The sequence below is a fragment of the Poecilia reticulata genome, linkage group LG2, assembly GCF_000633615.1.
Source record: "Poecilia reticulata strain Guanapo linkage group LG2, Guppy_female_1.0+MT, whole genome shotgun sequence".
Classification (NCBI taxonomy): Eukaryota; Metazoa; Chordata; class Actinopteri; order Cyprinodontiformes; family Poeciliidae; genus Poecilia; species Poecilia reticulata.
Window position 1 is genome coordinate 13,297,717 of NC_024332.1, and position 23,500 is coordinate 13,321,216.

General features: G+C 39.0%; 2 protein-coding genes across 2 annotated transcripts in view; both read right to left on the minus strand.

The window, feature by feature from the left end:
- Nucleotides 1-3,365: 3,365 nt before the first annotated feature.
- Nucleotides 3,366-20,103, minus strand: il1rl2 (interleukin 1 receptor-like 2). Its single transcript, XM_008432054.2, has 11 exons — nt 19,909-20,103; nt 13,080-13,281; nt 12,779-12,947; nt 10,790-10,964; nt 9,908-9,976; nt 9,621-9,747; nt 8,389-8,528; nt 8,103-8,255; nt 6,808-6,972; nt 6,391-6,579; nt 3,366-4,271 (listed from the first exon to the last, which is right to left on the minus strand). The coding sequence occupies exons 1-11, from the start codon at nt 19,973-19,975 to the stop codon at nt 4,078-4,080; spliced, it is 1,650 nt and encodes a 549-aa protein (XP_008430276.1). The 5' UTR covers nt 19,976-20,103; the 3' UTR covers nt 3,366-4,077.
- Nucleotides 20,104-22,597: 2,494 nt separating this feature from the next.
- Nucleotides 22,598-23,500, minus strand: part of LOC103478334 (interleukin-1 receptor type 1-like) — a 9,860-nt gene continuing 8,957 nt past the window's right edge. Inside the window, exons 11-12 of the mRNA XM_017310207.1 lie at nt 23,169-23,449; nt 22,598-23,040 (exon numbers count right to left, since the gene is read on the minus strand). Coding sequence (XP_017165696.1) covers nt 22,753-23,040; nt 23,169-23,449 — 569 coding nt within the window. The 3' untranslated portion in view covers nt 22,598-22,752. The remainder of the gene's footprint in view (nt 23,041-23,168; nt 23,450-23,500) is intronic.

Here is a 23,500-nt window from a genome sequence, read left to right on the forward strand (position 1 = left end):
ATTATGTTTTAGCATGTTATTATAGTTTTTCAAAGATCCCGTACACTGAAAAAAATTATACAGTAACAACTTAATTGAATTGCTCCAACTGGTAACAAGCAATTCAATGAAGTTGGTTCAAATAGTTTCTTTTTAGAGTGTAGACTGGTTTTCCTGGCGTCACTATCAACATGCTACACTGAGCATAACTTCAGCAGATGTTGATACTTCACTTGAGTTTAATAAACAAGACGTGGAGGTTAAAAACTAGCATGAACCACAAATCTCAGGAAAACAGAGAGAGAGTCTTCCCCTCCAAGATGGAGGCTTGAGCTGGATTGTTTCAGCCTCTGGTGAGAGACAGATCCACCAGTGGGTGGGGACATTTAATTTAGCACTCTTTTCTGGAAAATCCAAAACAACCAAACACAAAAATACTATTTTGCAAAACTGGGAAATTAATTTCAAATGTAGCTGTTTCCATCTGCCTCTACTAATGTGATACTTTCAAAATGCACATAAAAAAAAGGAAAACACTGATGGAAACTGTTGAGAATAAATAATTCTGTGTTTTCCTTTTATCTCTTTTAGCTAGTTGCTAAGCTAAAGCTAGAGGAAAGGACATGTTAACAAATGCAAATGAGAGCAGGGGTAAAGGAGGACACAGTAGGGAACGCCCTCTTTAGGGCAAAGAGGCTAACAAAGCAGATCACAGTCTCTTCTGGATTGCCATTTTGTCCCACTAACTCTTAAAGGTAGCATAAGAAATGGACCATCTGTATTTTGGTATTAATAAATGGAATTCATGAGTTCAACTCTCTGACTCTTCTTTAACCTCGTACATCAAGAACTCAGCATGGAGAACGGATGATTCTCCACAAAACACAGCTAATGAGTTACAGTTGTCCATGTGTGTCGTAATAAAGACATGACAGACTTTTTCAAAATCTCTAAAACAGAAGCAGGACTTTACTTTGGCTTAACGATTAGCTGAAAGATCTGACATTTGAACTTTCTTGTTTTTTTAGCTTTTAAAAACAAAAACCGTCAAAGAAAATACAAAGATGTTCAACAGAGAACAGCTGATGTTTTGAGTCAGGGACCAAAAAATCTTTTCAGGGTTAAAAGAGCTGTTGTTGTTTTTGTTTGTTTCATCTTTATGGACATGCAAATCTAAATGAGATGGGATATTAATAAACTTTCAATAAACAGACATGTAAAACACAATGTGAGATTTATGAGAAACTGAGTCATATTTTGCACCTCAAATCTGTTTTGAATCTCACCTCACTTTTATGAACTCTGCGTTGTGTCTCGTCTTATTTGCATCCCTGAGGTTGAAAGTGGACATTTGCAATGCAGAGCGAGTGAGATTACAAACCCAGAGATGCAACCGGCTCGTTTTAATATTCCTCAAAGCTGCCCATCAAGTGAAGTGCAAATATGTGGAGAGCTGCAAACCTGTTGAAAAGCATGATCTGTTCAGAGGGAGTCGCAGTGTTTCCTTCTGGTTGCTTCAGCACAGGAAATAAGACGGAAACCAGATTATATGATTAGATTGAACTGAATTCGTGGATTTGGATGACAAAAAAAAATTAATTCAGTCTTCTACTGCTGCTGACTTTTGGTTTAGAGGGTCCTGATTAGGGTTATTTGGTTTTTCTGTCCAAAACACTCTCAGCATTAATGGAAAACAAACGTTTGTTTTTGGCTTTTCATTGAACCTTGATTGCAGAATTTTTTTAATTTTTTTGCTTGAATGCAGCTTTGATTCTGAGAGAAAATCTGTGGAGAGCTAAATATTGGGGTGACAATGAGGCCTTTTCGAGGGTTTGAGTGGTGTAACTCCAAAAAAAAAGGTTTCTCAACTAATTATTGTATGTGGGGTCATGCTTTGGAACCAGGAAGTGTGACAGATACTGTTTAGTCACATCATCTGTTAAGGTTTGAACACAACTCTGCAATACAAAAAGTTTTATTTATAATAAAATCAAAAATAGTCATTCCACTTGACAAGCAAAGTGGGTTTTGTCATTTCTCTCCACCTTTTCACCATCCGGCTAAAAATGGAATTGCAATATTTCATCTAAAAATGCATATTGTCATCCAAATGGTCGATGTGATTTCATTTCATTTGTGTCCTGTCATTCTTATTTGTATCTTAGTGAAACTAAGTACTTGGGTTTGCTTCTAAGTGCCAGTAAAGCTACTGCTCAGCCAGATGTGGTTGTTACCTTGTTCCACGGGGCTTTATTTATTATAAAACTAATTATTTTTAGGAAAGCAACAGTAACTAAGCATTTGGTGCAGATAAATGAGGAAAGCGTTAGCTTTGAAGAGCCCGCCGACTAGCATAACATCTCTATTTAACATTTGACCAAGTGCTTTTCATTGAGAGAAAGTCCGTCAGTGTGTCAGCGAAAGCCAGTCCACTGAGTGGGCTGTAGCAAATAACAGCTCGGCTACTGCCAGCTCTTTCCATCAGTGAATCTCTATTCCAAAAATTTAAAAAATGCTGCTAAAGCAAGAGTTTGTGGTAACTTTACTGTTATTGTTTCTTCTGAGAGTCTTCGGAAAACGTCCAGCCTCACTGAAACAATGTAACTCGTTCAAACCACCATGAGTAAAATCCTCCTTTTGGGTGTGAACTGATATTTTCCTCAGTGATTCAGTTTCCTTCCAGACGACTGCGTCACGTAAAGTGGTATTGTAAACTGGTTGCAGGTGTGCTCGTCTTAGACCAAACGGTCAGCTCAGGTCTTATTCCAGTAAGATGTGTGTTTCTGGCAAAGACAKGGATCACTTCCAGTGTAGTCCTGTCGCGTTTTGGGACATTTTCGCACTTTTCCACGCTATAATCACAGCTTTGATTTTGTCCTTAGTTACATGTGGTTCCCAGTGGAAACAGTCACTCAGGAATTACACAGAAAAATAAAATCCCCCAGTAATGTTTATAAAGAGAAAAAAAAGTATAAGGAATGGTGAAGTCAGACAAATAGGTGATGTTGGTTTAAAAAACAAAAAAAGAGAAAACAGAGGCTCTTTCACCCACAGCGATGCTCAACTCTTACATTACAAAACGGATCTGACATTCAAATATTAAATCCATCGAGCCAGAGGTTTAAATTTTTTTTTAATTTAAAATCAAATATCAGTACTTGGCAACACTTTATTTGACAAGGTGTGCAAAAGACTGGCATAACACCTGTTATTAACATGGAGTCTTTATAAATGTCTATGTCTATGAAGTGTCATTCGGTAAATAATGACACTTTTAATGCAAAGTTGCTCTAAAAGTTGCATTGAAAGTCCATTAAAAGTCCCAACTTTGCATTAAAGTGTCAATATTTACAAAACAATGCAAAGTTGGGACTTTTAATGGACTTTTAATCCAAGTTTGATTTATTATCAAAGTTATGCAAGATGTGTGTAATGTGGACAACTTGGTATAATCTCTTGGTTCAAACCGCTACTTTTCTTGAAAAAATAAAATTTATTTAAAATGTATTAACTTAATGAATGCATTTCATCTTCTGAAACAATTAGATGTGACAGAAATTTGTATAAAAACTGTACAGTAGCTGGTAGTTCACCGTATGCGACAGCATGAGTCAGTTAACAACACAAAAACATTAACTACCAAAATGTTGTCAAGAAATCCGTGCAACAGCTGACATGCTGTTAGTTGTAAAAATGCTCCATTATCATTTTTGTTGCTCGCTTTGATTTGTGAAGAAGAAATCAAATCTCTGGTCTTCATTGGCGTCCAAACCTCCAGTTTGGGAACAAGTACAGCAAACGCTTTCATGGAGGATCAGCTCTACGAACTGAATCAACGCTCTGTTGTCACAATGAGCCTTCAAGAAATCTGAGATGCTTCAAAACAACACCAAAGACAAGAAAAGTAACACAGCTCGGCTCAGATAATGTCCTTTACTTTATAAAAGTATACGTTATCTGAAATAAATAATCCACGTGGCGACTCAAACGCTTAGTCCCCGCTTGTGGACGACTTCAGAAGACAGACTTCTGAAAACTGAAGATTCTGATGGATGCCATCTTTAAACCTTCCGGATAAATCAAAGTACGTTCACCGCTTTATGCGATACTCTGCAGCCTCCTTGCAGGTACAGCAGGCATGTGACAGCGCAGGCTCTTCCAAAAGTTTCTCTTCAAGTACATCTGAGTCAGTTTGTTGGTTTCAGCAAACGAGTTTTTCCACTCCAGAGCTCCCTGTGTCCGTTTGATGTAGCGCAGCGACTCCGGCAGCTGACTGTAATCGACCGGACCGTCTGGCAAGAGAGAACAGGAGAGGCGACTGCATGAGAGGTTCTGCGTTAAAAAATTTTTATGCACTGGAAAGGTGGAAAGGTTTGGGAAAAATTCATGTTAACTTGGTAAAACCTGAATGAAGAGGCTCAGAACTCTCTAAAAACATAAAGCGCATGTCGCTTTACTTGTTATCTCAGGATCTTACACAGGAACTAGAGATGCTTGGTTTCAAGCTTTGAGAGAAATTATCTGATTCTTCTCAAGCCGTGAGAAAAAAAAAAGTTTCTCGCTTTGAGAACATTTTGGTCTAATGTAGTTTGCTGAAGTTTTAACAACATGCTGCGCTCAGACTGGAGTCTGATCAGAGAGAAACTCAAAAATCCTAGATTTCTTTTACCATCAGTGAAGGCATCACAGTTAGCCAGGCCGAGGTCAGATTGACAGCATTTCAAAAGTCAAAACATGGAGCCTGACCAGAGTCACTTTGTGCCTTTTTCTCCCGCGCATGGAACATAGTAGATGTAGGAAGCAGCTTTTTTAAGTCTTAAAAGACCAGATAAGGAATTACCTTCTATTAATGTGGGCAAAAAGTGCCAACAGTGAAACCTCTACTGATTACTAATGTATGATGATAAGCCAATTATTTAAGAGAAAATGTTCCTTCTTTGTCTTGTGATGGAGAGCTTCTTGTTATTTGTGACACAAAACGGTTACTGATGTGCAGATTAGCGTTCGGTCTTATCTCAGCGGCGCAGGGAGTTAAAGTTGTGTCGCAATCTGACTCATCCGTACACGAGTGGAAACTTAGAAAATTTAACTTTATCGCAGCATCTTGTTGAAGAGACTAAAACATTAGTTTCTCCTTTTTTAGATGCACTCTGCAAAAAATAAATTAAAATTCGCCAAGGATTTATTATCTGGTTTCTATTGCAAATATCTTAGCACACTTGAAGTAAGACAAATCTAACTTTTCGGCAACTTATAGAAACTTGTTTTAAGTCAATAATTCCTCCATATCGATGAAAATGTACTAGTTCCACTGGGAGATAATTTCACTTATAACAAGACATTTTTTTCCCATAAGCAAAATAATCTGTCAGTTTAAATAGTTTTTCATCAGTATTATGAAATTATTGACTTAAAATAAGCTCCTATTCATGATTGAATGCTTGTATTTTATGCTGAGTCGGAGGGGAGTAGCTACTGTAATATAAAATTTACTTTTCAGTCTTATTTCATTTTTGATGGAACTGATGATACTTTTTCTCATTTATTTACTGCTGTGTTTTTGTATTTCTGCATGATGTGTTTGTCCATTAAATAAGTTTGCAGATAATGTTTAGATGTTTCCACAGCTGTGATAGCAGAAGAGACTTGAAGACATCTTGGGTAAAATGCTTGATCTGGTAATTGTCTTAAAGGACGGATGTGTGTGGAATGTAGTTTGTACCCTGGTTTGACCTGAACCCATGACTAATTGACAAAGAAGAACTAGAAATTTCTCCTGAAACCCTTATCGGTTCTCTTTCCTGGAATAAAATCATCCCCTCCAAGAGGTAAGGGATAGTTCATGAGGTCGGGGTCAGGATTGTCTCTGTGGTCCATCTGGTAGTAGAAATAAGATCAGACTTTGGGAGGGTCTTTTCCTTACTGTGACTATATAATGATGTGATGTGTGTTGTTCAGGGCTCTTCTCCTGACTGCACTAAGGTGAGGGGTGTTTGAACGTTTTGACCTACAAACAAAGAAACTTAAAGATTAATCTTTCTCTTATTATTGAAACAGCTTCTCATTCTTTGATAATGAAATTTCCATAACACTACAGACACAGCAGCGCAGCCAACACTCAGTCAGCATTGAGCATTGAGTACATGAGGATGATTGACAGCGCTAAGACCCTCCTCCTGGCTCTGATTTTGTTGTTTTGTTGATTTTGTTGTTTTCATACAACAATAATCTGAATTAATGTCTGAAGCTCAGAGATGAGATGAAGATGGAGGTTTTCACAGATCATCAGTCTCTCATGTCACACTGTCACAACATAGTGACAGTTTTAACAAATATGCAACACACAAAAAAACTGACATACTGCAGATTTAACGTTCACAAAACTCAAGCGAGAATACTCTTGACCCTTACCGACTTCCACCAGAATGACTTTAGGATCGTTTCGCATCAAAGCGTCATGAAGGCCCACTTTCTGCTCGTACGTGAGCTGGCTGTGATTCTCCCAGAACTGCGCTGTCTCCTTTGATTTGCCAGCAGACGACAAGATGATAAGCAGTCGGCGGCACTGGCGCACCGCAGCGGAGATGGCATCATGGACCGCTGTAAGACATTAGAGATGAGAAACGCAAGTCGTGACTAAGTGATTACACCCAGACACTGCGAACGGAAAACCGTTCTTGTGCAGCACGTGTGCAACGGCTGTCGTAGTTTTGTGGTTGCAATTGGAAGAAGCTGCGCTTTTACAAGGAAGTGCTCTGCTGAATTACAGACAGGTTATTACTAGAAAGCTCTCCTTTCCCATGATGTGGTATTTTTGTGGTTCCTGACCTTCTCCAGGGCGGTCATCCCGTCCTCTGATGAACAGGGAGTAGCCGTGTTTCTGCTCCAGCTCCTCTGGCAGGAGCCGCAGGGCAAAGCAGGCCACGCCGTCCAAACTCAGCATGGCCGACTGACCGACACTCACATAGGCGTCGTAAAGCTTCCCGTCTGGAACTGTTGGAACAACGAGTAATCGTTGTCAAGTTGGTTGCTATTTTTGCTGGAACTGTGCAATAAAAACAAACTGTTTCTTCTCACTGAATGACATTAAATCTGACTAAACATTTTTGAGAGATATTCTCTCAAGGGATTTGAAACCACGTTTTCATGAATCTGGTCATTTGGACCATGTCACGTCTTTAACCCTCGATGTGACCCCATGAGTGGCGATTCCCCGATTTCCATACCAGTGTTACACCCTTTATCTAACACTCATAACAATTACAGTAGAACAGAAACATTAAGTCCTTTATATGTCCCATTTCATTTGCCCTCTGTTAAAATTAATATTTTATTTATTTTCTGTAACTTCTGTTTGTTCTCTATTTTTTATTTATCCACCTTCTTAGATATGAAAATATTTTCTGTGTTTTTTGTGTGCTTTGTTTTTATCTCTGGCTTTTGTCATGTTTGATTCGTGTTTATTACTCCAATTACCGTTTCATGTCTTTACTTGAATCTCTGTACATGGTGTTCGTTGTTGTGCTAAAAATTAGAAATAAATCACAATTTTAAAAAAAAGGATTGCCAAAAGTAATTTATATTCACTGAATGCCAGACCGATAAGAAATATATTTTTCACTTTCTTCTAATCCAGAAGTTTAGATTTATTCTTTTTAATATTTGTCTGAATTGCCTTTTAAACTCTGACTCGGGTCAGCTGGGATTGCTGGGATTTTGGCCCATTCCTCCTTCTGACAGAGCTGCTGTAATCGAGTCGGGTTTGTATCTCACACTCAACTTTTCAACTCTGCCCGCTAAATTTCCACTGTACTGAGATCAAGGCTTTATGATGGCCACTTAAAACGTTGACTTTGTTGCAGCTAAGCAGCTTTGTAACTAATTTTGGAAAACCCATTGGTGCCCAACCTTTAGCTTCAATGCTGTGAGGTAAACCATCAAGAGTCCTCTTGGTAGTGGAATATCCTATGATAATTCTGCCATTTAGCAAGTAAATATGATTTTGTTCAGCCTAACTGACTTAAAGAAAAGGGAAAGTTTAGTCCAAGAGTGAGAAGAGATGCCTATATGTCTTTTTATACAGTGTACGTAAAAATCTGTATGATACAAGAAGAACTGCTCACCTTGTTTAGAAAACAATGTCTTAAGTGCCCTGTATGCTAAGAAGAGGTTGACTTTGCAGATGAGGAAGAAGGCCGTCAGGCTCAGGATGGTAACGAGGGCAGAGAGCCAGAGAGACACAACCATGTAGAACGTGTTGTGTTCAGTTGGGTCAGCTGAGGAAACAAGGCAGACAAACACAAATGGCTACTCAACATGAAGCGTGTAAACAAGAGTCAACAGGTTTTCTGGTTAGACCGGACACCAAGCGATCACTTTAATGTATCCGAGACGTTTGCAGCAAAATACCTTCTTGGAGCCGGGCCTCCCCGACCTTCTCTTCAGCCGGACTTGCGATGTGGCAATTGATGGGGATGTTCAGGAACTCGTTTCGAACTATAGCAATGGACAGAGTGGACTGACCAAACACTTTGCCTCTTTCGTGGACACTAGAAAAGACATTTAAAAATATTAACCCTAATAGTCACTGATTACAAACCTGTTTCTTAAACTGCCGTAACCAGTACGCTTGAAGCATGTTTTGTACAACAAGTTTTGTCTTTTAACACGTGTCTTTAACGTATGTATGCATGTAGTTTTCATTCACCCCTGTTGTGTATATTGTGTGTATTTGGGAATATTAAAGGTAAAACTGGAGATATTTTCCGTTGTGGCAGGATTTTTAAACAAACTGATCATCTGAAGACGAAAACTCAATGTTGAAACAAATATCAGGAACCAAATCAATCAAAAGGTGGACAAGGCTGTGATTATTCAGATCCTTTTCAAGCATTTATCAAGGCCAGGTGAGTAAATCGCAGACAGAGAGTCGGCAGACCTTAGCATGAGGTTAAATTATATTATTACTGGGTTGTTGCTGTAACATGTAAGCAGCACTTGTGTAAATTCCTGATATACGGTGGCTTACAAAGGTACTCATACCCCTAGAACCTTTCCATATTTTGTCATATAGCAGCCACAAATCAAAATATAACGTATATAAAGATAATTTTCATTCTACTTCACAATTGTGTACCACTTTTTGTTGGTCCTTCACACTAAATTCCAATGAAATATATTCATGTTTATGGCAGTAGTGTGGCAAAATATGAAAAGGTTCAAGGGGTATGAACCCCATTTGCAAGCCACTATATAGTATAAGCTTTGACACTGATGATGCAGAAATTTTTGGTATGGGTAAAAACTCTGGGACAACCAGGTTTATCCGGAGATCAAATAACATTAAGCAGACATGGCATTATGCTGTTTACTAAGACTGCTTATGTTTCTTTGCCTTTGAGATGCAAGACAAGTTGCAGCACATGGAAAATGTTCCTGCTACTTTTGTTTTGACTTGTTTAAGAGCCTCGTGTTTATTTCATCACATACATCTAACGATGATAAGTAGATTGACCCGTGACTAAAAAAACAACGATTTGTCCCCTGGGTCCTCAACATTTCCTCGTGTTCATCTTCTTTTGCCAACAGCCCCATCCAGGTCGACAAATTTAACCACAATACGAGAAGACGGTTAGACTCACAATTTCCAGGACTCGACAAGCCCGCTGATGTCGTCAGCGTATGTCCCGTTGATGATCCAGTACATGTCTATCTCTTCGTCCTCACTGAAGCCGGTGTAGGCCTTACAGTGCAGCTCTGCTCTCTTGCCTGGTTGTCAAGTAAAGTGGCAAACAAACCAAGCAGAAGGTGAATGACAAATCTGCTCTCCCACCAAATCACAGAAGCAAAACCTCAACAAAATAAGGGATGCACAGACCAAAGAGGTAAAAACAATAAAGTTAGAAATCAGAATGCTTTGTTTACTTACCCACTTCCACTATGACCACCTCGTTTTTGGGCCTCACAACATGAATCTCTGGAAAGAGATCTGGAGTACCTATAACCACATACATTTGAAAATGATATCAGGAAACAGACAAAAAAGCCCAACACTTTATGTACAAATACGAGAGTATTTATGGTGTTGCAGCAAAGACAGATAACAGGATTTGGTGAAAATATGAGGGAGTTGTGATATTACCAAAACAAATGAAAAACTGGAAACATTACAGGAGCTGCTGGGATTTCTGCCAACCTTTTGTGTGTCCTACATGGAACAATGGCCGCCTCTGTCTGCATGTCAGTACTGTTTTGTCTGTCTGTCTGGACTAAGGAGTCGAGTTACATGTCAGAAATCTTCTCTTCCTTAGAAGAAACTCAAGCTGGAACTGTGACTGGCATCAAAATCATCCACAGAAAGAACTCTAAAAAATGGTGGCTACTTCATTTTTGGGGGTTTCCTTTTCTTTGGAAGTGGAGTTTATGTTGACGTGGTGGTAATGAATTAGTCCCAAATACTAGTCAGTTACTTTTGAGCGTTTGATTTTGACATTAAAGTGTTCACTCAAAACAAACAGCAGTGGATTGTTGCTAAACAAATTTCATGCTTTGAAGGCCTTCAGATCTGAATCTGAAGGAGCATCTGCTGGGTCATTTGAGGAGAGCTGGGAACAAAAATCTGTTCTCACAATCTGATCAATTTGAAGAATGTATTAGAGATAAGCAGTGGACAGATGTTCTCCAGTCAAGATGTGGGGTGCAAATAGACTTTTTACGAAATAAGACCGAGTTCTGAAATTAATTCAAAAAAGCTATTTGCATATCACAAATATCCTTCACTTTAACTGTCCAAAGTTGAGATGTACTGTACCGTTTTTGACAGTCATCTGGACGCTGCGTGCTGCGGTGTAATTCCGGCCGTCTACTGTAACGTCTATGTGGCACGTGTATTTCCCTGCATCTGCCTCCGAAACCTCCACCAGCCTCATTAAGCCGTTTGTATTCAGAGAGACGGACTCTCCATCCGGCTGCACCTGCTGACAGTCCTGTGTACAAACAAACAAAATGCATTCTTTGTTTCTTTTCTTTTTTGGGGGTGGGGGGATGACGACAACTTAAATAGTTTTTTGTTTTTTTTACTGTTTGCAAAAATGATTTAGAGTTGAAAATCACAAAGGAACATTTATCACAGCAGGAATGTGCTCTTATAAGACTGAAAAAGTAGTAATTTTGAGAGAGTAGTAATTTTTTTCTAGCTGATTTTCTAAGCTGAGATGATTCTGACTGATGCACACAGCATGTAAAACACTGACTGCTGCAAAGATACAACTTAATAAAAAAATAAGAAATTATTTAAATATATAAATATAAAAAATTCCAAGCAAGTTTTTGAGAGAGAACACAAAAAAGTTTTTAAACAATGAAATATTTTACTAGGCAAAAACCTTGGTCTGCCTGATGTGAAGAGGTACATTATGTTAAACCATGATTTAGCTGGAGTAAGCCGCACTTTTAAAAAATTTATTTGGTAGTGGACTATTGCCAGAAGTGCAGAATCATCCATCCATTTTCTTTACACCCTTGTCCCTTTGTGGGGTTGGGAGGGTTGCTGGTGCCCATCTCCAGCTAATGTTCCAGGCGAGAGGCGGGGTCACCCTGGACAGGTTGCCAGTCTGTCACAGGGCAACACAGAGACACACAACCATGCACACACACACTCACACCTAGGGGCAATTTGGAGAGGCCAATTAACCATGTTTTTGGACTGTGGGAGGAAACTGGAGTACCTGGAGAAAACCCACGCATGCACAGGGAGAACATGCAAACTYCATGCAGAAAGACTGGGGCCAGGAATCGAACCCAGTCTTTCGATTCCTTCTTGCTGCAAGGCAACAGCTCTACCAACTGCGCCACTGTGCAGCCCAGTGCAGAATCAGTAAATCTCAAAAAGCAACATATTATGGTCCTCTAAAGAAATTTAACAAAATTATTGAGTGTTATCAGTCTGGAATGGGTCACAATGCTTTAAGACTTCAGTTATTCATGCCAAGAAGTCTTATCCAGGATAAGTCGCCATTACAGGATTTGCCTCAGTTATGGTAAGTATTCCTGATAGAACCCTAAGAAAGAGACAAGGAATATACATAAGACCGATAAGTTACGCACTCTGGCAAGCTGGTCTTAATGGAAGAGTGGTGGGAAGAAAGCTATTAATGAGGGCAAGCCTGAAGAGGTTCTGTTTCCAGTCTGCTATAAGCCATGAAGGGAACACGGCAAATATCTTATGGTGAAATGTGGCAGCAGCATTGAGCGTATGACAAAAACAGATAAATAAATACAAATTAGTGGCTACAAAAGACTTGAGAGAGGATCACCCTACATCAAGATAAAAGCCCTAAACGTTGCTAAGAACAACGGGTAAAACGTTCAGGATGTAGATGTGCGTTTCATTGAAAAAATATATTGGAAATACTTGTAAATTTGTGGCTGTAATGTAACAAAATGTGCAACTTCTGCATAACTGTACTGTATGTACACGTTGCTTGTTTAGGCAGATGCATTGTACAAGGTATGCCAAAAGAGGGCAGTGTTGCACTAGTTAAGTCAGGAACCACCAGACATGACGGGAAAAAACCCGCAAATCACAACTTTGCTTTCAGCCACAGTTATGAAACAACTTTCAGCTTTAAATGTCTACTGATAACACATTTTCCTGTTCGTTTCCTAATGCGTTCTTTGTCATTGATAACTACTTACAAAGCCAGTGATGTGTGACCATTTTATAAAAAAAAACTTTACTAGACAAAAAAAAATAAAATAAAAATAAAATATTAACAAATATTAATAAATAAAAATTAACCTTCGTCCATCGTATTTTCCTTGGGAGATTCAGTCTGAAGATCTCGTTCTGTTTGCACTGAAGACTTTCACTCGTTTCCTTTGTAGCCAAAATTTCTTCACTTGGATCAGGGCAGTTTGACCCGGACACTAAAACTCTAAATCGTCTTTTTAATAGTTTCGTTTGATTCCTACAGAAAAAGAAAAAGAAAACACTTAAAATACTTTAGAGAAAAGCTTAATATAGTCTGTTATTTCTTCTAGGATTTTCACGACAGTATAGGATAAACGTAAAGACATATATGTGCGGGATGTTGTCTGACCTTCTTTCACAGATGTAGCTTCCACTATGAGTCATCTGCACGGGTAGAAACCACAGCGACCCGCCTCTGACCTCCACCCCAGAGGGGAGGCTCTCATCACCCGCGTCCCCTCTGCTCCACTTTATCTCGCCAGCAATCGGGCAACTCAGCAGAAACAAGTGACCAGCACTCACGTGGTAGGTGTCTGCTTCCCCCTGGTGGTCTGAAAGAGGCATTGCACAGGAAAAAAAAAGTCTTAGGTCACCTAGTGCTGACTGAATAATAATAATAATAATAATAATAATAATAATAATAATAATAATAATAATAATAATAATAATAATAATAAGTTATGTATTCCTTGCAGATATGACATCAACTGCAGTCCAAAATATTTATTGCCAAAGATCACTGATACATCAAACGTAACAATTTATTTCTACATCATTGAGGTAAATTCAGCTAAGCTCTGTTCCTACTTTTAGTTTAGTAAAGTTTAAGTTAGTTCAGTTTAATGCAGTTAAATCCTCGTTTCCTTTTTTTCATTTATTATTTTGGCCACACGGTGGCACTGCTGCTGTCACTTAAGACAGACGCAAAACCGTCAAAACAGCCGTCAAAACAAATCCATTTCGGGCTGATTGTGGCCGTTTTTATTTGATCAAGTATTAAATATTTACGGATGGAATAAAGTGGCATTTTAGTAGCTTATGTTGCATTTTCAGAGCTATTTTCATGCTCCTCTTTTGATTGATTTTGCAACAGATTCGGGCTTATTTGAACACTTTATGTGCTGTAAATTTTGTAAAATAAATACAAAAATACAGTGAAGATGTTACTGGACACTTAAGCAATACAAGCAGAGAACCTCCAGGTACTGGATTAAGTGTGAACATACCATGAAATGTCAAAAGTCCAGAACATCATATTGTCAATGTGGCATGACACTTTGTATCATAACACAAAGTGTCATGTTTCCAAAATGGATGAAAAATTACAAAATTACATACAGAGGAAAAACAAACATATTATTCATGGCCACTTTTCTATGGGGAACTTTATTGTTTTTGCTGCCCTGGAATGACAGCAAAGGAATGTCCAAATCTGACAAACACAATCTCTGACAAAATTAACAAAAGCAAAAAAAGAAAGAAAACATACAAAAAAGAAAGAGAAAATGACCAAACAACTCACAAGACGCGCAGATGACCCGTATTAAACAGATAAAGAAGAAAATGCGCAACAAATGTCAAAGTGTTTGTTTTCCCATTAACTATTGGGCTTTATACCATACCATACCATACCATACCATACCATACCATACCATACCATACCATACCATACCATACCATACCATACCATACCATACCATACCATACCATACCATACGTTTACTGTGAATCTATTTTGGAAGTTGCAGAATTGTAGAGTCTGACTAGCGACCAAAACAAACACTAAAAAACCACAATCAAACAAAAGCAATTTGCATCCTACATTTATCTGATACATTAAACATAGAAAGTCTAACTATCACGTTAAAACGAGACCTGGGAAAATACATCTTTGATGCAACATACATCCTGAACAACTACCAAATGCAGGAGAAAATGTGAGAAATAAATAGACTTTAATGATCTGTTGTGCATTCTACAGTTAATTCTTTGTGATTTCGGTTTAGCATTTACTCCTTTACTCCACGCAAAACACTTAGAGTGATTTCAAATTGACTCAGTTACACATTAATCTGCCTGACAGCACACTGGCTGACTAAACAAGTGCAAAAGAGGGAGCTGGAATTGAACTCATAACTTTCTCCTCGAGCCACTGAGCCACAGTCGCCTCCAACCTTGTGGTTAGGTTGATGACTTGCTTGTGTTTTCAATCTTTGATAGTAATGTGTAACACTTGTAGACTTGCTGAGTCTCTCCAATTATGTTAACACTTCTAAGTTCATTTAGTTTGCAGATACCTACACATGCATACTCCACTCATGTACACCTTTAAGCTTCTCATCTGACTGATTGTAACCTTTTTGTTGCATGCCAGGATTTTATTATAGGAGATTTACAAAATAAATCTAAAAATATTTCTTTGTGCAATTTTGACTCTGTGTAGATCATCAGTAACATGCACAAGATCCTGCTAAAATCCCCTCACTTTGTGTAATAAAGGCTGTTTGCTTTGTTCTTGTGTTTCTCCCCCTGATTGCACAACTCTGTACGTGACCGGCAGATGTTCTCAAAACAAGAAAAAAAAAACCTGTTATAATACCAACACAACACGTTGCACTGCAGCGACTGACTGCTGAAACCAAGCAGACACTGTGTAGCAAAAAGAGTGTGCATTACTCAGATATGATCATAATATTAATATGAACTGATCATGTCATGTTTTGTTGAAGTTGACCTATATGCAGAGAGGCAGACGTCGAGTGGATGCTGAAGGTTTCAATCGTAAAGTGATGATTAAACAAAACTTACAAGCAACCAGATGAACCACAAGCAGGAACAAAACAGGAAGCGGGAAAATGAGGCGCATATCGGAGGAATTTAATGGAAGAATCCAGCAAGGAGTGACTGAGAACGAGTTGTGTATGTATATATACATACACTGGGAAGCTTAATTACTGAACAAGGAAGAGATGGCTGATTAGAAACAGATTGCAGGTGTAAGAGGAGAGAGAGAGAGAGAGAGAGAGAGAGAGAGAGACAAAGTGGCACAGGGGGCGAGGGAGAGCACACAAACTGGGTAACTAATCGAACCCCAACAAAAAACCAGACATAAGGAACATAGTAAAACTAAAGTAACTAAAGGACTGAACTAAGGCACATCAGAAGCTAATCTAACACTAAAGAATAACTAAACATGAGAACATATTTAAACTGGAGTAATTAAGAAAGAAGTGCAGCAAAGGAAAACAGAAACACAGCGGATCTAATGAAAGAATAGAAAGTAAAGAAGACATAAATAATGAACGAACCCAAAAACAGTTCAGACCCTCACAAACGATTTCTTAAATTGACCTACACTCCCATCCTCCTTTATGAAAGCAAATCAAACATGTTTTATTCTGGATTTTTTTTTTTACATTAACTTTGCTGCCTAATAATATTTACAAGAGCTGCCAACAAAGCTACATGATAGCTTATCTTAATTAGTTATATTGTAAATTAGAAATCATACGTAATGAACATAGTAAGTCATAGCTACCCACTTATTCTTTGCATTTTCCTCAAACTTATGCACTTCTGTTGCAGTGCTATACATTTTTCTGTTTGTTATACTTTGGATCATATTGTTATTATTTTTCCTTGACTGTTTCCGGACTAGGAAACGTTACTTCATTTCCACCATTTTGCAGGTTGGTGAAACTTTTCACCATTTTGAAGGTTGCACCATTTTGGCTGCAACCTACAGAGAGCTCTACTCATCTGAAAGTCTTAAACAGAACCGTTTGATTGGGAAAAAGTTTTTTTTTTTTTTTGCACCGCTTATGCAAAGCTGCCTTTTGTCACAACACAGTCTTCCTGTGTGAACAATCTCAAATTTCTTCGCGCCGTACTGACGTCTTTCTTGCTTCCTGTAGAGCGCCAGGAGGTCGATTCTGAAGTTTCTCATCGGTGGAGGCAGCATGAGAGAACTGGTTGATTCAGAATAGATTTTAATGTTTAATGAGTTTAAAGCAAAAGAAGAAATCAATTGAAGGCGGATGGAATATACGCATCACAGTTTATGAGTTAAGTGTCAAAATGTTTACACCTATGCAGGAAGGCGTTGTTTCTAATGGACTGAGAGTTCGGCAGCAGGTGCAACACTTGTGTGGGTGGGTGTGGGGCCAAGTGATGTAAGAAATGATATTATACTGGTGGAAATTACACAACAGAAGCTGATGTGGCTTTAACACCTCACCAAAGAACTCACTCACCAGTGTAAGAATATACTTTCTTTTTTTTTTTCTGGGATTCAAGTATTAGTACAAACGTAATTGTTTATTATTACGACGTAAATCATACAAACGACTAGAAAAACCACAGAGGTTACGTCATTGGCAGTTGTTGCCTGAATGTCACCTTGCTGATCCGCAGCTCCTGACTCAACAAACACAACAAAGAACCCACATCCCCGACAAAGCTGGTATAACCTGACCCATAAGAAACACGAGCTGAATACATGTATGACCGATGATCTAGTTAGATAGGTTGATGCTCTATTAGTTTTGAAGCGTCTTGCTAAAATTATCTGTTGTGACTATAGAATAACTTAGGTTTGATGAGTGGTTTTAAAATACGGGGGTTTCTAACTCCAAGAAAACAAGTAAAAAATGTTTTTTTGTTTGTTGTATTTTAACAGCTACAGTAAATGTCTTTATGAATCACATAATGTGTTTCGAGTGGGTCGAATGTGAAATCATCCAGCTAAATTCTGAACAACCAATGGATGTAAAATTTTGAACTAGATACGATAAGGCACAAAAACCACCAACATAGTCCTACAATTTAACTCCAGTTTGTCCATCACTAAGTTCAGGGTCACTTTCTATTCAAGGTGGAGCAATAAAGAAAGAAACAAATATATAAAAACTCCTTTGGGGTTTAGGTTTGGTCCACCTCAAGCCATCCCTCCCTCCCAGATCAACCATATCAAAAACCCATAAAACCCTCATAAAACGCCACTAATAAATACCTTCCACTTTACATTCACATAAAAGTGTCACATAATATTTAACTGGAAAACAACTGAGATGGAAAAAAAGATAAATGAATAATGTGCAATAACCTGATTGTTGTCAGTTAATGTTCACACCAATAAATGAAGCACTTAGATAAAGACTTATTGAGTTTCAGCATGTAGCCTCACTAAGTGAGACCCCAGTTTGGATTTGCCAAGTGAGCTTTAGCTTTGCACTCTGGTGACGCCACATCTTCCATTTTCCTCTTGTGAGCTTTTGTTGACCTTCACTGAACTCACAACGTTTCTTTACAATCGAATCACTCTTTCTTCTGGCAGAAACCTGAAGGTTTGAAATGTCACTTCTTTGACAAAAAGAACACGATGCTACAAAGCAGCCTGTTTCACGTTGCGTCAAATCCTACAGAGCCTTTAGTGTCATCACACCACGATACGTCCGTCGACATGGATTTGGAGGATATTTTTCTGTCTTGTTTGGAAAGTGTGGATTGTGATTTAAAGTCATTGTTTTTATCCCAGACATGGAGAAGAATAGGGTTGTTGTCACACATTCAGCTCTTTAGCGTTGCTTTCATTTTCTCAGCAGCTTCACTCAACAGTTTGTCTGTTTTTCGAAACCTTTAAGTTTACCACATGTTGCCTTGTTTCTTCTACAACTTGTTGGTATMGTAGATGACTGTTTATTGTGCCATCCCACAAACATGTAAAAAGCCCTTTTTAAATTTTTTTTCTAACTTATACATCCATTGGAGCTGTTACCAAACACCTGTAATCAATGGCTTCAGCTAAAAAAATGTTACATTTGCAAAAGTTATGAAATTCAGACTAAATGTTATTTCTCCTTGACTATACTTATTAATTTACGTTAGGTATAAGAATGAGTGCTGAAATGAATAAGTCTGAGCAGGATTGGTTGAAAAGCGTCCGTTTTGTTAATAACTAACTAGAGCTGATGTTTCAGTTGAACTGAACGGTGGGTCACATTAAAAGCAGAAACGGATTTCCAAAACTACTTATGTTTAACTTTTCAAAACAGGGAGCACTTTTCTAAAGTATGTTTTTTTATATATGTGCAGAGAAAATGAACAGATTATCACTGGAGAGCAGTAGGAGAAAGTAGCAGAGTGACAAAACGTCCTCAACAAGTCCTGCAGCGGCCTGAGCTTTTAGCTGTTAGATACTGAGATAAATCAGGATGATACGAGTTAGAGGAAAGTGTAGTTTTAAGCCTTGTCTAAAGAGCATGGACAGAAACGTCAAGCTGTTTACAAAGAGGAGGAATCTGATAACTCCGCTTCTACTTCTTAAAAGTCTAGGAACATCAGATAAACCTGCCGTCTAAAAGGGATATGCTCTGTTATCAGAATCAGCTTTATTGGCCAAATCTGTGCACACAAACAAATAATTTGACTTAACTCTGAATGTTTGTGTATGGTGTGAAATAAAAAAATAATAATTTCAATATATATATGAATGGTCACCGTGTTTTCACACGAGGTCGAATTAGAGTAGAAACGCATAGTGTTGGTTACGGTTCACCCTGATTCACTTTCATCCTTTAATGTGTTAATAACTAAATGGAGCTGATGATTCTCTGCACTCTACAAAGAAAAAAAAACATGTTTTGTTCTCTTCAAAAGCGTAAAAGTAGGGAGTAAAAGATAATTTTTTTAAATACGTTCTGATAAACTCACTTGCTGAAGATCCGATTTATTGAAATAACATAAAAAATGTAATTTGAGGAAGAGATTTCTGAATGACCCGTTTAACTGGCTTAGAGGAAACCACAGATGTTTGTCTCACATGAAACGTTTCTGTCTTCCTGAGACTTTTAGTCTTTTATGATTAAAACTTATACTGCTGGTTTATTATTTAGCAAACAAAACAATATTCAATGCTATAAATCTCTTACAGTTTTGGCATTTTGCTCTTTGTAATCATCTATTTAAAAAAAAAAAGTTTTTCCCAACCTCTACTGAAACTGAAATCAGTTAGATTTCACAGAGTCAGCAAATCCTTTGATCCAAACAACTGCGTTACATTTTACCACATTTTAGCTCTACAGAGACACAGCCTGGCTCTACAAGCCACCCACGTGTCAAAAGCTATTGTCTTAGTGTGAATGAATGATCCCCCCGGTGGTGTGGTGATCAGTACTCACTGTGATCCTCAGCCCACGCCAGAGACAGGAGTCCAGTTAGGAAGCAGATCCAGCCGCCGGCCGCCATTGTTCTCGCCTGCGGGATCTTAACAGGTCAGATTCATTAAACTCCTGCGCGTCTCCTCCAGCGGGGCTCATTTTCTGAGCCAACTTGTCACTCCACTCTGCAATTGGACAGTGCTTCTTAACACATTTCCTGCCAAGGCCATTCAGACACCCACTGCTGTTGTTAGGGAAGTGAGAGACTTTGGTTGCGCAGATCGCACAAGGAAGTCAGAGCTGAAACACTCCCAGTAAAAAAAGTCCAAGGAAGTTCCACGCATTGGCTTTTTTTATTGGAAAAGTTATGAAAAAGACCAACAAAAATCCTGACTGTCTGTCATTAAAAAAACAAAAAACATGACTGTCTTTAAATGAGCAGCAGAAGGTGAAAGAAGTTGCTTCTACTTTTAAGTTCTAACTTACCAAATTAAATGTAGACAAACTTCTGGTTACTTGCACCAGTCCTGATCTCTGGGCTGCTGGGTTTTCCATCCTGCTGCATTTGGTGTTTTGTCTCATAACCCCTACTTGAAATTTCCACTCAGCTTAAAAAAAAAAAAAAAGCACCACATACTCTGCAGTACAGGTGAAGCGCAATGATTCACCGAGAGCCAAACAGGGTTTTGGTTGTATGCAAATGTAGATGTAGGTCATTTGACCTCAAAGTTCATATATGGAGTTTTAGAAAGTGTATGTCGTAACAAACAAGAACTGATGAACCAGTAGGTTCAGAAAGAAAGTTGTCTCTCAAGCGTTTGCCTGTGATTTGTCGGTCTGAACATGAGCACTTTGAACTGCCTTGTTTTTTTATGTACAAATATAATTTTCTTTATCTGTCAGTGAATCACAGATAAAAAGCACCTTGGTAGGTCATCTCTTGTACACATTTTTGCTACATTGTGAAAAAGCCTTTTTCCCAGCACTGCACAGCCTCTTTCTGTCTTCCCTTTGTACTTCTGTCCTTCCCTCATCCTCCTCGCTACTTTCAAAGTAGTTTTCAACTTTACTTCCTTCTCTTTCATCAACCTCTTCTCTTTTGTCTCGCTTTGCCAAAAGGTGAACGGACCAAACACGCATGAAATGGACACGGGAAACGTTGATGTGTTATGATAGATTCAGTTCAGTCTGATTTTCTTCAGTTATTTGTTAATGCTCATATAGTAAAATGCTACCTATATCTGTTTGCTGTTCAATAAACCACTAGGTAGATTATGCCTGGGATCGGCCAGATAGTGGAATCTCAGATTCAGGAGGAGCTGTGTGGTTTTCGTCCTCTTGGTGGAAAACTCTACCGGCGCTACACCCTCAGCAGGTTTCTGGGAGTTAAGGACTTGAGGAAGGTTTTTGACCATGTCCCTCTGGGAATCCTGTGGGCGATTTTCCGAGAGGATGAGATACCAGGCCCTTTGATACAGGATGTTAGGTCCCAGTACGATCAGTGTCAGAACTTTGAACTGCTTTGGCAGCAATAAGTCGGGCTAATTTCCGGTAAGAGTCAGACTCCGTCTAGGTTGTCTTTTGTCTCTGATTTTGTTCATAACCTTTTTGGTCAAAATTAGGCACCGCCACGGTGTTGAGGGGATGTTTTGGTGTCTCTGATTTTTGCAGATGCTGTGGTCATGAGGTTGTGATCTACAGCTTTCGCTGGAGCAGTTTGAAGCCGATTGAGGCGGCTGGGATGAGGATCAGTGGCTCCAAACCTGAGACAATGGTTGTGAGCCGGAAAAGGTTGGAGGGTCTTCCCCAGATCAGGGAAGGGATCTGCTGTCCCCAGAGGAGGAGTTTTAGTATCTCAGGGTATTGTTCACGAATGAGAGAAAAACAGAGCAGGAGGTCAATAAGAGGTTTGGTGCTGAGTCTGATGTGGGCGCCGTACCGGTGAAGAGAAAACTGAGTCAAATGGCGACACTCTCGATTTTCTGGTCAATCTACGTTCATATCCTCATTTATGGTCACAAGTTATGGGTAGTCCAACAGAGAGGAGACTCAGAGGAAGACCCGGGACCATGTTTCTCAGGTGGTCTGGGAACGTCTTGGGAAGCCTTCCCACAAAAGAGTAAAGATGATCTTGATCGATTTATCCACAAGCAGGTTGATAATTTATTTTTGACAAACCTCTCTTTTATCTGAAAGCTTAAGACCATGTAAAACACCAATAAATATAAAATGATACATCGAAAATCTTGAACTGTTGAGTTCACATTTCACAATATGTTATATTTACATCTTTATGCTTTTTTATGAACATTTTCAATAATCATAAGCAGCAGGAACAAAAAAAATAACTTTCATATTCTTTGTGACCTTAGAAATATGGAAAATATGTACAAATACTTTAATAACTTTCACAATTTACATTTTTCCTTCTTTACATGAACACTTAGAAAATAACAAACACTGGACAGGTAGGCTGGTTTTACAGCTTCTGATTATTCTTCACACGTTTCTTTGGCTTCACTACGTGTCAAACAGTTTTGGACTCTTTTTTTTTAAGGTTTTGTTGGCTCTAGTGGCCTTCATTTGAAGGTAGTTCAACAGGAAGGAGGGCAATGAGAGAGAGGGAAGACATGCGGCAAATGTCACCAGGCCGGGAATCGAACCTATGACCACTGGCACAAGGACCAAGGCCTCAATACATGGGTTGTGCTTTGCCCCTGCTCCACCACAGCACCCGCAGTTTTGGATTCTTGACTAAACCRAAATATTCTTCCAACATTACAAAAGATTAAAGTAAAATGTCATATTCATTCAAGTTTTCTTTTTTTTCATCGCACCAATTCACTCAAACATTTACATCTAGCATCACAAGTTCAACAAGGCAGTTTTCTCTGGATAAGCCGCCCTCTTGCCTTTGACTGGCATATGATACCTAATTTCTTTCCAAAACCTGGAGGAAGGAGAGAGGGATGGTGACACTTGTGAGTCCTTTCCATGTCTCTCCTCGTCTTCTCTCCATGTCCTCCATTTCTGTCTCGTTCGGAGAGACTTCCACCAGCACACRGCGCCCTGTTTCTTCCTCAGGTGGCGAACCGACTCAGGGAAGAGGGCCAGCTGGGCCGGGGTGATCTCCTCCAGCTCCACCAGAATGACCTGAGAGGACAGAACTCCATTAGAACCTCTTTGTTGAGGACACTGGAAGATTCTACATGAATAAGAGTTGCTTATTGGCTGAATTGTGTGACTTTCTGTGGCTATACAATGACATTTCTCTGTCTTACCTTTAAGGAGCCCTCCAGCAGCGCTCTGTTCATGGATGCCACACATTCCAGATGCTGCCTTGCGTCCGAAAATGCTTTGTCGTCACCACCAAAACCCACGCTGCCATTGCCCTCGCTGGTCCTGCTTTCGATTTTATCAACATCCTCGCTAATCTTCGTAATGTTGTTGTTGTTACTGCTGGTGCTGCTCGTGTGCCTCTTTTTAATGAAAGTGGAAGCGGTGTAGAGCAGGAGAACACGACGACTAGCCTGAAGGTTCTCATCCACAGAGTCCACGATGGCTGCAGGAAGACAGGGAGCAAAGAGAAAGATGAAAACCGTGAAGGGAATAG